The sequence below is a fragment of the Muntiacus reevesi genome, chromosome 20 (genome assembly GCF_963930625.1).
Source record: "Muntiacus reevesi chromosome 20, mMunRee1.1, whole genome shotgun sequence".
Lineage (NCBI taxonomy): Eukaryota > Metazoa > Chordata > Mammalia > Artiodactyla > Cervidae > Muntiacus > Muntiacus reevesi.
The window spans coordinates 48,252,658-48,266,126 of record NC_089268.1 but is presented as its reverse complement, the minus strand read 5'-3'; the positions used below and the strand labels follow the sequence as shown (position 1 = coordinate 48,266,126).

The following is a 13,469-nucleotide window of genomic DNA, read 5'->3' as shown; positions in this document are numbered from 1 at the left end:
CACCATTTAACGTGTGCAGAGTCTAGCACATAGTAACTGTGTAATACTTGGTATTATTCACAGGGAACAGTGAGTCAGTCGAATGAATACAACTAAAAAGAGGGTGGTTGAAAATGCCTGAGGGTCCAGCCCCACAGCTGGCTCCCTCCCTGCCTCACACTTAGTCACCGTTTATGAGCAGTGGTGGGCAGGTGCTCCAGTCAGTGAGGGGTCCCACTGGTGCCCCTGGGCGCCCAGGGGGGCACTGGGGCCTTGCACCCTCAGGAGGGCGGGTTTTTGTCATGAGAACTCTACCCCCTTTCGTGCACCTTGGGGGCTCAAGACCAGGCAGAAATAAGTGGCTGGAGCCTGAGTCAGACCTGGGCAGGAGTACAGCCCTTCTCTGGTGCGGCTGTGACTTGATGCTTAATTTTTCACCGTCCCCGATGACTGACTAAGTGGTGCCTAACGAGAGCACTGCTGTTTATCGGGCACTCAGCCCTGGGCCGAGCACTGTTCTCACGCCTTCTGTGTGCTGATTTACTCCCTGTCGCAGCGTGATGGCTGTGGATGCTGTGGCTTTCCCCATTTTACAAACGAGGAAACCGAGACAGACAGGCTCACACCCAGCCAGGCTCCAGAGCCCATGCTCTCAACCGCTCTGTTGCCGCCGCTTGTGAGACACAGGTGTGTATAACACACGTGTGTTACAAGTGAGAGACACCAGTTCACTGTGGGTTGAAGTGGATGCTTTTATCCTCTCTTTTCAGGAGACGAAAGAGGAGAAGTCTTCCTACAACTGCCCCCTGTGCGAGAAGGTCTGCACTACCCAGCACCAGTTAACCATGCACATTCGCCAGGTCTGCCGCTGCTTTTGTTTCAAATAGCTCTTCCTTAACAGGGGAGGTGACTTTTTCTTAACAGATGAATTGTGGCTGTTTAATTTAGATGTAAATTCTAAGAATTTTGAGGAGCGGTTATGAAACAGTTTTCGTGTGTCCATGTTAACTGTCACAGAGTCCCAGGTCACACAGAACACCTTTTCAGAATTTAGCAAACATCTAGTTAACCAACCACAAATAACAGACTTTTCATGATACATGAACCAAATCTCCTCACAGCATGGTGAGATTGTAGATGTAGACCCCGATTCTTTGCACTGCTGTAAACTTTCATCATGCAGCAGGGAATTCCCTTGATTTGGGATCTCTTTTGGCTTTTCTTCTTTTTTAGGAGATTTGTCCTTCTCCCTTGCCTGCTGTGGATGGTTCATGAGATAGTATTGAATCTAGAGCGGTGAATGACTGACAATAGTCAAATCATAACAAGCTGCTGAATAATAGCATCGTTTAGTAACTTGGGTTTGGACAGAAATGTTCCTTCTTAACATATATCGGAGGCCAGAACTCTAAACCAGGCAGGTTGCAGTTCTCTTTCTCTGATAGCTAGACTGTCATCAAACTAGAACTCGTGTGAGGTCCGTCCTTCACATTTGCCTCATAGTTGAGTCTTTCTGCCCATGTTAGTTTTTGTGGTCCGTTCATCTATTATGTGTGTCTGAGAAAGACCTGCAGAGACCCCACCTTCGTTTTGAGCCTTGCGGAAGAAGTACTCGTCAATACTGGGACACGGAAAGAGAAGAGCAAACAAAATATTTATTTGTCTGTGTTCCCGACAGATTTTGACATTCAGGAAGACATTTAAAATGAAACAAGCAAAAAAATAGCTGAGAAACATTGCTGACTTTTTAATGCATATATATGCGTATGTGTGTTTATATATGCGTGTATGTATAAAGCCCTGAATTTACACTTCCCAGTCGCCAAGTTTTGACCTGCCCTCCTCAGTGATGCTGTGATCCTTGCTTTCCGCAGCACAACACAGACACCGGCGGGGCCGACCACTCGTGCAGCATCTGCGGGAAGTCGCTGAGCTCGGCCAGCTCCCTGGACCGCCACATGCTGGTGCACTCCGGGGAGAGGCCCTACAAGTGCACCGTGTGCGGGCAGTCTTTCACCACCAACGGGAACATGCACAGGTGCGTGCGGCGGCTTTCACCAGCCCAGAGGTGGGCCTCCCAGCCGTCTTGCTCAAAGGCTGGAGGAGGCCTGTTCCTGTTCGGAAAAGCCAGAACTGGTTCCGTCTGCCCGCCATGTACAGTCTCCAGGGTGTCAGAGGTGTCTGCTCACGGGAGCCAGCAGGACCTGGGGCTTGGTCTTTGGCTGATGGGGGAATCCTCAGGGTGACCCTTGGCCAGTTGGGAGTTTCTTTCCTGAGATACCGGAGGTGGGCAGCCTATCAGACACAGAGAAACCCTAGAGGATTAGCATAGTAACCCTTGCCTTTTTAAAACTATTTGCATATGCCTACAGATTCCCTGCAGGGCGAAACATTTCTGGAGCATCGAATAAATAGTTAAGTGGGCTGGACAGCTTCAGGATAAGATGGGATAAAATGAAGGGAAAAATCTGATAAATGTAAGGAATTTACTTCCTGAGGGGGAAGGAGGCTGGCTCAGAAGTGGGAGAAAGCTCAGTGGTGGGCATATTAAAAATGCTGTGGGAGGAACCAATGGAAAATAGACTTAATAGAAAGAACTTGGTACTTACGGTTCAGGGGTCAGAACAGACTTGTCTTCTTTTTTTACACAAATATTTTAGGAACATTGGAAATCTAGGAAAACATTTTAAAGGGACCCACATTTCACCTTCTCAAAAAATCAGGCTGTTTTATTTTTCCATATTCCATTTTAAGCATTATGTTGATTTCTTTTAAAAAGTTGGCTAACTTTTTTTACATATTTATTTCAAAAGAAAAGTTTACGTAGTTGTGAAATTGGTATTTTATCATATATAAATACTCAAATGAGATGGTCCCATTTATTCTACCTAAAATTATGATCCTCTGATGGTGTACTTGAGACACATTGTTATAGTGGTCAGTTTATGGATTTTTGGAATTAGGTCCTGATTTCAAATCTCACCTCTGCTACTTATAAGTTTTCCATCCTTGAGCAAGTTGCATAACCTTTGTACCTGACTCTGCTCCTCTTTAAATTGAGATTTTTTATAGTATTCACTTTGCTGGACTAGGATGGGCATTAGGAGATAATGAGTTTAGTACATGGTTGGCAGGCAACCAATGTTACTTATTATTGTTATTTGCATTTCTGAGTAATGCTGCAATAATTTGAATCCTATGGATATCTCAGTCTGAACTCCTCGAAGCAAGGTAGAATATGATGCTGTGAAATGTATCAGTATGTTAAAGGATTTTGATGAAGGGTGTTACCTTTATATATATATTATACATACATACATATCTATATATAATTTCCTATTCTTTTTGCTCCTCGTCTCCTAGTTGTGTTTATTTTATTTTATTTCATTTTGTTTATTTTAATTTTTAGCTCCTGGGCTTCCCAAGTGGCTCAGTGGTAAAGAACCTGCCTGCCAGGCAGGAGACACAGGCTCGACCCCTGGGTCAGGAAGGTCCCCTAGAAGAGGAAATGGCACCTCACTCCAGTATTCCTGCCTGGGAAACCCCATGGACAGAGGAGCCTGGCAGGCTGCAGTCCAGGGGGTCGCAGAGAGTCAGACGTGACCTAGAGGTTACACAACAATTTTCAGCGTTAGCTTTTTGCTCCCACATCAGCCTGTTAGTGTCGCTTTGCCTTCTGGGTGCCATTTGTTTTGTTTTGCTTGCTCCCTTTTATTCCTCCTGCTTAAAAAAAAATTCTTTGTTCTTCTATATTTGAGCCCTCAAAATCTAATCCTGGAAGTATTACCTTCTTGGGTGGTTTCCTCGTTTCTCCTACCCCATTTTAGGGCATTTTCATTGTCACAGAAGGAAACCCTCACCCATTTGCAGTTGCTTCTCCTTACTTCCCACCCTCGAGCCCTGGGAAGACTCTCATCTATTCTTCCCCTGTGCATTCGCCTTCTGTGGACTTCTCATGGAATGTATGGGCTTTGGGGCTTTTCTAACCAACTTCTCTCACTTAGCTTTCATGCTTTCAACATTCATCAACATTGTAGCATCTTTTTTCTTGTCATGTAACAATCCATTGTAGGGATATACCACATTTTATTCACCTCTTCATCAGTGAGCAGACATTTGAGTCCTTTTGCTTTTTGGCCCTTACAAGTAATGCTGCTATGAGCATTCTTGTACGGGTTTTATGTGGACATGTGTTTCCATTTCCCCTGGGTAGCTGCTGAGGAGGGGAATTGCTGGGTCATGTTTAACACTTTGAGAAATAGCCATGCTGTTTCCCAGAGGAGCTGCATCATTTTACACTCCCACCAGCAGTGTGAGAGGACTGCAGCCTTACATACCCTTGCCCACACTTGTTACTCTCAGTCTTCTTCATGACAGCCACCCCACCAGGGATGAAGTGCAATCCCATGAGTCCATAATTTTAATGTTGTCACATTTAAGTCTACACTTCATTTTAAGTTGGCATTTGTATATAGTGTAGGGAAGGAATCCAGGTTCAGTCTTTTGTACTGTTTAAAAACTTTTCTTTCTCCATTGAATTGTCTTAGCACCTTTATCAATATTCAATGACCCGTAAACGTAAGGATTTATCTCTGTGCTGTCAGTTCTTTTCCATTGATCTGTGTATCTGTCCCAAGGCCTAACATGGTATTGATTACTGTAGCTTTGGGTAAGTTTTGAAATTGGGAGATGTGAATCTTTGAACTTAGTTCTTTCCCTAGATTATTTTGAATATTCCAGGTTGCTTGAATTTCTTTGAGGTAATTACAAGCCACATAGAGTGAGTTGTGAAGTATTCCGTCCTCCTCTCTGTTTTAGCAGAGTTCGTGAAGAGTTGATATTAATTCCTTTCATTTAAATATGTGGTAGAACTCATCGGCACAGCCATCTGGGCTTTTCTTTCTGAGAAGCTGTTAAAGGACTAACTCAGTTTCCTTACTGTGATAGGTCTGTGCACATTTTCTGTTTCTTCTTGGAGTCAGTCTCAGTAGTTCCATCTTTTGTAGGAATTTAGCCATCTCGTCGAAGTTACCTGATTGGCTGGCATACAGCTGTTCTTAGTGTCCCCTTGCGATCCTCTTTATTCTGTAAGGTCAGTAATGTCGCCTCTTTCCTTCCTCATGTTAGTAATTTGAGTCTTCTCAGTTTTTTTCCTTAATCAATCTAGCTGAACATTTAACAGTTTTACTGGTCGTCTCTTCAAAGAAACAGGGGTTTCCCAGGTGGCGCTAGTGGTAAAGAACCCGACTGCCAACACAGCAGACATAAGTTCGATCCCTGGGTCGGGAAGATCCCCTGGAGGAGGAAATGGCAATCCAGTCCAGTATTCTTGCCTGGAGAATCCCATGGACCGAGGAGCCTGACGGGCTACAGTCCATGGGTTGCAGAGAGTCGGACACTAGTGAAGCAGCTTAGCATTCGAAGAAGTAACTTTTCAGCTTGTTGATTTATTCTCCTCTGTTGCTTTTCTCTTCTCTATTTTTTTTAATTTTCCGCTCTAAACATGACTGTTCCCCTCCTGTTTGCTTTAAGTTTAGCTTGCTCATTTCTTTCTAGTGTTTCAGGTAGAAGATTAGACTATTTATTCGAGAATGTTTTTATGACAGGTGTTTACAGCTATAAATATTTCTTTAAACATAGCTTTCATAACATTTCATAAATTTTTGTATGTTGTATTTTCCTTTTCATTGATCTCAAAATATTTTCTAATTTTTCTGTGATTTTTCCATTGGTTATTTAGGAATATGTTTGATTTCACATATTTACAACTTCTCAAATGGCTATTACTAATTTTGAATTTCATCGCCTGTTAATTGAAGACAGCTTTCCATGATTTCAGTTTTTTTTTTCCCTTTAATTTATCAAGGCTGGGTTTATGGCCAAGCATATAGTCTATCCTGGAGAATGTCTTGTGCTGTTGAGAAGAGAGTGTATTCTTCGGGTGTTGGATGGAGTGTTTTCTAGAAGTGTTGTCAGTTCCAGCTGGCTTATACATTGTCCTGTTTCCTCATAGATCTTTGTTTATCTTCATGTGCTCTACCTGTAGGGTTTGTACAGTTATCATCCCATTTTGCAGATGAGGAAGCTTGCTTAGGATCAGAGTCAGTGCCAAGGTTTGAACATGGGCTTGTCAGGCTTAGAGGCCATGAGAAATAATTGATACAGCTTTTGTGTCACTTTGTATATTAGAAAAAAGCACTCTTTCAAGCTTTACCCTCTTTCAAAATAATTTCCTGTTGTAAAACATTATTTTCAATGTTAAACTATTTGAGCCATCCAACTAGCATAGTCCACTCTCTTTGGTGAGCCTGGAATCACTTTTTATTGATTTGTATAATGTGGAGCTGGTGGTAAAGAACCCATCTGGCAATACAGGAGACATAAGAGACGCGGGTTTGATTCCAGGGTCAGGAAGATCCCCTGGAGGAGGGCGAGGCACCCCACTCCAGTATTCTTGCCTGGAGAATCCCATGGACAGAGGAGCCTGGCAGGCTCAGTCCATGGGGTTGCAAAGAGTCTAACATGACTGAAGCAACTTAGCATGCATGTGTTGTTAGAAATTATATTAAATTTTTTATAGACCAACCGTTGATATTACCCTGAGAGTCTCATTTATGTAAATTACTGTTTGTAAGTTGTTTTTTTTTTTAAAGCAGACCTTAGGGATGTTTCTAATTTCTGATTTTGTGCTGATTTTAGTGTGAGTCATCTTGATTTACAGGAGAGGACTAATTGCTGGGGACTGAATTCTAGTTTTAATTCTGCAGAACTTTTCAGAAATCTCTTTGATTTTTCTATACTTCACCAAAGTGGCATGGTAAAACCTCACTTAGAACTTGCACTCAAGTGCAGTGTTTGTGAAAGCATTGTGAAGGCTTGCAGTGACCTGGGGAATGTCGTGGCTGGAGGGTGTTTCTGAGTTTGTGTTTTCAGAACTGACGGCATCCTGTGATAATCTCTGAGAGGTTTGCACTCCTTGCTCTGTGACCCTGGCAGGTTAATTGACCTCTCTGTGTCTTGCTTACTTCATCTGTAGAAGGCAGTGATGTCTGTACCAATGGGAACATTGTGGGGATTCAGTGGGAGTTGAATGTGGGAATTAACACATGCAGTGCACATAGGATAATGTTAGTTAATTAGTACTTCACTAATGTTGTATGTGCCACTGAAGAAAAACACAGCGACTGACTATTTATAAAATGCCAGAAAGTAAATGAAGAGGTTCTTCTTTTGACTTGCTATCCTAAACCTATAATTTAAATTTAAAAGAATTTACTTAGAATATTTGAGCTTATTACACTCCTTTCATTTTTGTCTTCTCTGCAGAAAATTGCAAACCATGGGTTAAAAAGAACATTTGGTGTTTGGTAATCAGTCACAATCATCACCACCTTCGTTTGTTAGTGAAACTGTACTTTTGGGGGGGGGGGGGAATTATAAAAATGTGAAAACACTTACAAAAATGTGCCAGAGAGAGCAGGGCTAGCTTCATCTGCCCAGCGGATCTCTTCCGGGATCTGATACCCGGATGGTGAGCTGTGGTCTCTCCTGGGCACGTACCTGCATTACATTTGTCAGGGGCCAGAGCTGCTCTGGGATTGGAGAGACAGTGCACACCCTGGTTCTGATGAGCCGTATCCTTGCTTGACTTTCAGAGCCTGGAAGGAAGTCAGTGGGCTGTATGTCTGGTTCTCAAGACCAAAGTTTTGTTTCTCATTTTCCTTCGGCGGCCGCCCTGCCGCTCCCCAAGGTCTGCCGCAGCATCTGGGCCGGAAGAGCCGGGGGCCGCGGAGCCCGGGCGGAGGCCGGGCCTGTGCAGCCGGGACACCCACCCCATCCCTGTTCTGCCTTGTTTCTAGCCTGTCCCGGGCCCCCTTTCCTGCGCCGCTTCCTGTGACACAGCTCCGTGCTCTGATCTTCAGTCCCTCCCCTCGGGGGTGCAGGTTCAGTAAGAACCCTGCTGGAACACGAGTACCTGTGGTGTGGACCTCTAGATCCAGTTTGCCAAGACCCAACTCCCCGAGGCTAGTCTGGGAACTCTAGTGCCCCTTCCCTCAGCCTCCTGCTCACCCCGTTCCTAAGGTCATCCACACGCACACGCGTGCTGCACCAGCCTCTATGTGCACTTTCTCCTCGATAAGCCCCACCTTCCCCGGATTTAGGGCTGAGCAACAGTGTAGGAGGCAGATGTGGGCTCCACCCCTGACTTTGGCTGCTTCAGCACCCAGAGGGGCTCATACATCTCACAGCATGGACCCCCAGAACTCCGTCCTTTTCAGTTCGGTTACTTCTAGCTGATTTTAATGAGGTACCCTTTGCAGCCGCCCTCTGTATAAAAGCTAGCCACTCTGTCTCCTTCAGCCACTAGTCATTGTATGAGAATGTGTTTGTTATCTTCATTTATTAGGTTAATCGACCTTTTTGTAGTTTCTTTTACCTTAGTTTTATGAGAGGACCATCAACTTGTAGTCAACCCAGTAGGATTATCACATTAATAAAAAGAAAGATAAACTTCGCAGAATCGGAAAGCAGATTGAACTATGTCTTGTGTTGACAGCTGCACTGTAGCTCAGGTACAGCCCGTACTTGCTACCGTTTCATTCCAGCAGATACATTTACGTTATTCTTAAAGGAACTGTATGTCTGGTAAACAGGGAGACTGGACTGATACAGATTCCAGCTTAGTTTAAAGACGTTTCGGGGGAGACCATCTCAATTTATTACCATATCTGGGACAGTTTTTCAAGTTACCACTTCCCTGTCTGCGGATTCTCATGTTTCTGAGGTTTGAATTTGAAAATCCTTTATCCCAAACCTTTCGAACCACAGCTTAGTTCCTAAGCAGACTAATAGGTTGCCATCGCAATGCAAAACAGGTATCACAGAAACATTGCTGCAGCTCCAGCTTTTAACTTCCCAGAACTCTTTATCAGTTGCTCCCATGTTGAAATTTTGGATTGAGCGGTGCTTGTCTTCCAAAACAAACTTGGGAAACTGAGCCAGAGCACGCCCTCTGGGAGAGCTCAGTGTAGGAAAAAGGGCACTGAGCTTTGCAATCTGCAAAAACTTTCCAGAAAGTGCTGGACAGCAGAGCTATGAAGAAGCGATGATGCTTGAAAGAGAGAATGGCAGCAAATCTCCTCTGGAAAGAATCAGAGCTCTGAAACGGGGATTTTCTTTTTGCAAACTATAATGGCCTCGGAACATAGGAAATTAATTTCTCCTTTGCGCCTCACCTTACACCCTGTAGACTTTAAGCTGTAAACAGTGTCTGGGAGTCCTTGTCATGTTAGGGACACACAGGAGAGAGGCCCTGGCAGGGGCAAGCTTTCCCGCCTTCCCCTTTGTTTAGAGGAGGGCCCAGAAAGAGCAGGGGTGTGTCCTCATCTCAGCCTTGTGTTCAGAAGGTGAAGGTGAGGCGGGGACACCCTGGAGTGTCATCTGACTGCCTTGCTCTCCTCCTGCTGCGGACACAGCTGCATCCATCCCCCAGCACAGGAGACGGGCCCCGGGGATGCCCCTGCATCATGGGCAGTCTTCAGGAACAGAGGCTTATGTGTTCCTATTATGCTGGAAGAAAACATTGGCCACACAGAAATGTGACCTGCTCCATGACAGATGAGAGCGCAGAGGCTCTGAATTTAGCACGGCACTCTCAGCCGCTCGGCCGCAGCCGGCCTCTGCCGCTGTGCTGGGGGTCGGCACAGGTGGCCGGCCCTGAATGCAGGATGAGCGGAGACGGGGCCGCGTGTCGGGAGGGTTGCTTCTGTACCCTCCGGGTCCAGCAAGAGGAAGCGCCCTGTGAAACGTAGCCACAGTGATGGTCGAGTACCTGCGGGCACCCTCTCACTGGTCTCAGACTGCCACTTCTCAGGAGTGGAGGTGCACACGCAGAGCTCGGCCCGTCCCACCGAGAAACGAGTCTTAGTCACAGGTGCACTGCTCCCTGGTCCCTGTGAGGAAGAGGGAGGTATCAGGAGGAAATCACTTTAGGATAAGAGTCTGGGGGTCACCCCACCCAGGACTATGTGAGCATTTTGTTTCCTTGAGGATATTCCTATTAAAAAGCAGGGGGAAAATGCCAACACAGTTCTTATCTGTAACTGAGTGTCCCCTTCCCTAGAGGGAAAGACGGATGAGCAGAAAATGCCTTTTGTGGGTGCTCAGAGGTCTTTCCACTTTCAGGTGCACTTGGGAGATGATATACTTGGCAGCCCGCTGAAGACGGAGGGGTTTGTGTGAATTGAGATTTTAAGCTCGTCTATAGTCGGCACAACTGTGAACTGTGTTGTGTGAACTCAGCTCTGGCAGCTGTACTGTGAATATTTGGTCGTTTCATGATAGTACTTGGTTACAAGGCGGTTTCAGTATATTCAGTACTCTCTACTGGAATAGGCATATTTCGAGTACAGTTTATTTTTTTGTTTGTTTTCGAGAACAGTTTAAAAAGCGTTTTCTATTACAAAAGTGGAAACTTTTTTCTCTTTAGCCAGGAAAAAAAAGTCATTGAAGTGTAATACCCCATTCCCTGATCATTCCACTTAATATGCTTTTCCCTCTCTTGGAAGTCTGCATTATTAAGAGGCCCAGAACTTCCCCCTGAGAGTGAACATTTGTAAGTTCGTTTATCACAGCAGAATGTCTTAAGTTACCACTTTCCCCCAATAGCTTTCACCAAATCTTTCACCAAATGGTTTATTGTTTGATTATATTTAAACGTTTTTAGCCTTTCTTTACATCTCGTTGGCTGGAATTGAAATTTGTACGCTTTTATTTTAACTTCAGTCATTGTTGAAATGAAGGCGGCCTCTCTGTGGGCCCCCTGAGAGCTCTTCCTTCTTCTCGGGCTGCAGCTGGTAGAGGATGCTCCTCAGAACAGGGCCGAGGGCCTCCATCCCTTCGTCTGTAACGCGGGTGGAGCTTTGCTAGGAGTTGTTGTTACTAGGATTAAATGGTATAACACATACCCACGCCTCTGGTTCACATAAAATATTCAACAGATTGTAGTTTGCTTTCTTTCTCTTCTCCCTGAGGAAAGTTTAACCCACTAGTCCCTCCTCCGTGACGGTGAGCTTGAGTATTAACAAAACCAAGAGAACAGACCCTGTGCCCTTTGACCTTGAGGATTTCAGACTGCGTCCTAAGAACGTGACAGTGTGAGAGCAGGATTTTGTGTTCCTCTATCTTCTCTGAATTGTGCACACCCTCATCATTATTTGAAGACTTCCAGTTTGTTGTTCTTTTTTTGAATTGCTTATTCTGTGGTGTTTTTACATTTTTCATGTGGATTTGCACTTGTTGTTGGATGATCGTCTGTAGTCATTTTCAGAATTCTTACTTTACATTTGAGAAGTCTGCACATGGTAGAAAGCTACCACTCTTCTCTGAGAAAAAGAACAGGTGGCAGGAATTTGTCATAGGATTTTATTTCCCATGTAAGACACTAAGTATAAGGAAATAGCTGAGCTACCCCTTCAACCACTCCAGCAGAGCTTATTTTTTGAAAGGATATTTGAAAAATGTCTCTCAGTTTGGTTCTGCGTATTCTTCTGAAGGACCAGTTTAAGTCCACTTAATGCTGGAGAGAGTTTGTTCATAGAACCATCCCAGCATGGGCAGGTGGTAAACACCAGCCAGGCGTTTTTTTTCTTTGCGTCACTGTTTCTCACGTTTATGATCTGCTTCCTAGTTCAATTGTCTCTTACCATTTGGCCAACTGGATGCTGAGGTTTACAACTTAGCTTGTCTTCTCTTTTGGCAGAGGTGGTGTTTGTCTCTTAGTTGTGTTGGAGACCCAACAAAAGAAGTGTTGGGTGCAGGAAGTATGGTGTTTTTGGCCTATATTGGCTAAATATTTCAAAAGCTCGGTTGCACCAGGTAAAAGTGGTGAATGGCAGCAAAATCTGGAGCGTCCTTGCTTGCCCACGCTTGCGCGGCCTGGCAGCTGTGCCCCGTGGAAGTCAGGTCTTGGGTGGCCAGGCCCTGGAACAGAATGCAGCGTGGGGAGCCGGCCTCTGCTCCCCTCTCTCACACACGCCCCCCTCACCTGACCGCCAGGAACTTTGAGCCGATCCCGAGTCTGCATCCCGTTCAGTGTGGTAATGTGAAGGCAGCAAAGCGAGGAGGACAGAGGAAGCGAGGGAGCCAGCGCTGGGTCACAGACTTAAGCCTGCAGGGCGCTGGCTGGAGGCCGCTCGGCTCGTCCGCGTTTTTCACCTTTGTTTAAATATTCTACTTGTCCAACCTGTTTGGGCTGAACAAGCTGGTGCAAGCAAACATCGAAACTGTCAACGTTTTTTCTGATTTGTTAAGGAAGGTGATTAGCAGCAAATTTTACACCCCCCCCCCCAAAAAGAAGAGTGAATGAGCAACACAAAAATCTTAGCACGTGTGTTTACCACACAAGATCCCATGCGTGGGGTGTGTGTGCATGCGTGCCTTCCTCCTCTGTGGCCTTTCTCCTGCCCCCTGCAGGGCTCCGGGTTGATGGCGAGCTCGTCGGCCTTCAGCGCGGCGAGTGTTTCCTTAAACCAGGCCTGCGGTGGCACGGTGGGTCGCTGGGACGCAGCGGCTGCTCTCCAGCCTCACTCGGCTTATGTAACCAGCGCCCTTGGGAGGCCTGCCCGTTTTGCAGGCGGGAAGACTGAGGTCTGCAACGGCTCGGGGTTCAGCCAAGGGCACAGGCACACCTGGACCCTCCTTCCCCCACAGCACATCCCGTGGTCCTCTGTCGCCCCCGGCGAGCCTTCATTCTGCGGAGATTTGGGGCCATAAGCCATACTTAGAGGCAGGGCTGTGTGGTCTAGTTGGTGTTCCCAGGTGAGGCTCATATGCAGACCCCGGTCATTTCCTCTGTCTCTCGCCGGCCCCCAGGTTGTGCCGGATGGTGTCCCCGCGGCGGTGGTGATCCCCTGCACCCGCACCCACGGCAGCCTTCCCCCTGCGGCGTGGCAGGCCATCTCAAATGACCCAGCCCAGGCACTTCTTGTTCCTCTTTTTAAAAGGCTGGGGAGCAGCCCAGAGCGCCTGGGCACCCCCTTACTGCCCAGAGAGGCATCTCTTCCTCCTCCTCAATGAAAAAGGATGTGAACAGCTGGGTTCTGCCATCCAGGTACAAGGGGAAGGCAAGCTCCCCTTGGGGCTGAAGTAAGGAAAGATCTGGGTGCCATGTGTGCCTCCATTTTGCCGTGAAGTGTTGGTTCTTAGCTCTTTGCCACGGAAGGGCCTTCTCTGGGGGGGACAGGCAGCAGATGCTGCCCTCAGAGGGGATGACTCCCAGCTGAAGGCCTCTCTCAGCCAAGACCCCAGATCTAGGCCCTGCTGGGCCACAGCCGGCCCTGGGCATATGGGGAGGCTGAAGACATGGAGGCATTCAGTCTGGGGGTGAGAAGAGGCCACGCACCAGGCGGCTGCCCTGAACTCGCCAGGGGCTGTCGGAGAGGAGAGCAGTCACTCGGATTCTCTGCGTTAACACAGGATGGACCAGGAGA

At 46.4% G+C, this 13,469-nt stretch overlaps 1 protein-coding gene across 6 annotated transcripts in view; it reads left to right on the top strand.

Moving 5' to 3' along the window:
- Positions 1–13,469, top strand: part of RREB1 (ras responsive element binding protein 1) — a 160,958-nt gene that overhangs the window by 109,156 nt on the left and 38,333 nt on the right. For all 6 annotated transcript variants that reach the window (XM_065912281.1, XM_065912282.1, XM_065912283.1 and 3 more), the window contains exons 5-6: positions 750–839; positions 1,854–2,017. In XM_065912281.1, coding sequence (XP_065768353.1) covers positions 750–839; positions 1,854–2,017 — 254 coding nt within the window. The remainder of the gene's footprint in view (positions 1–749; positions 840–1,853; positions 2,018–13,469) is intronic.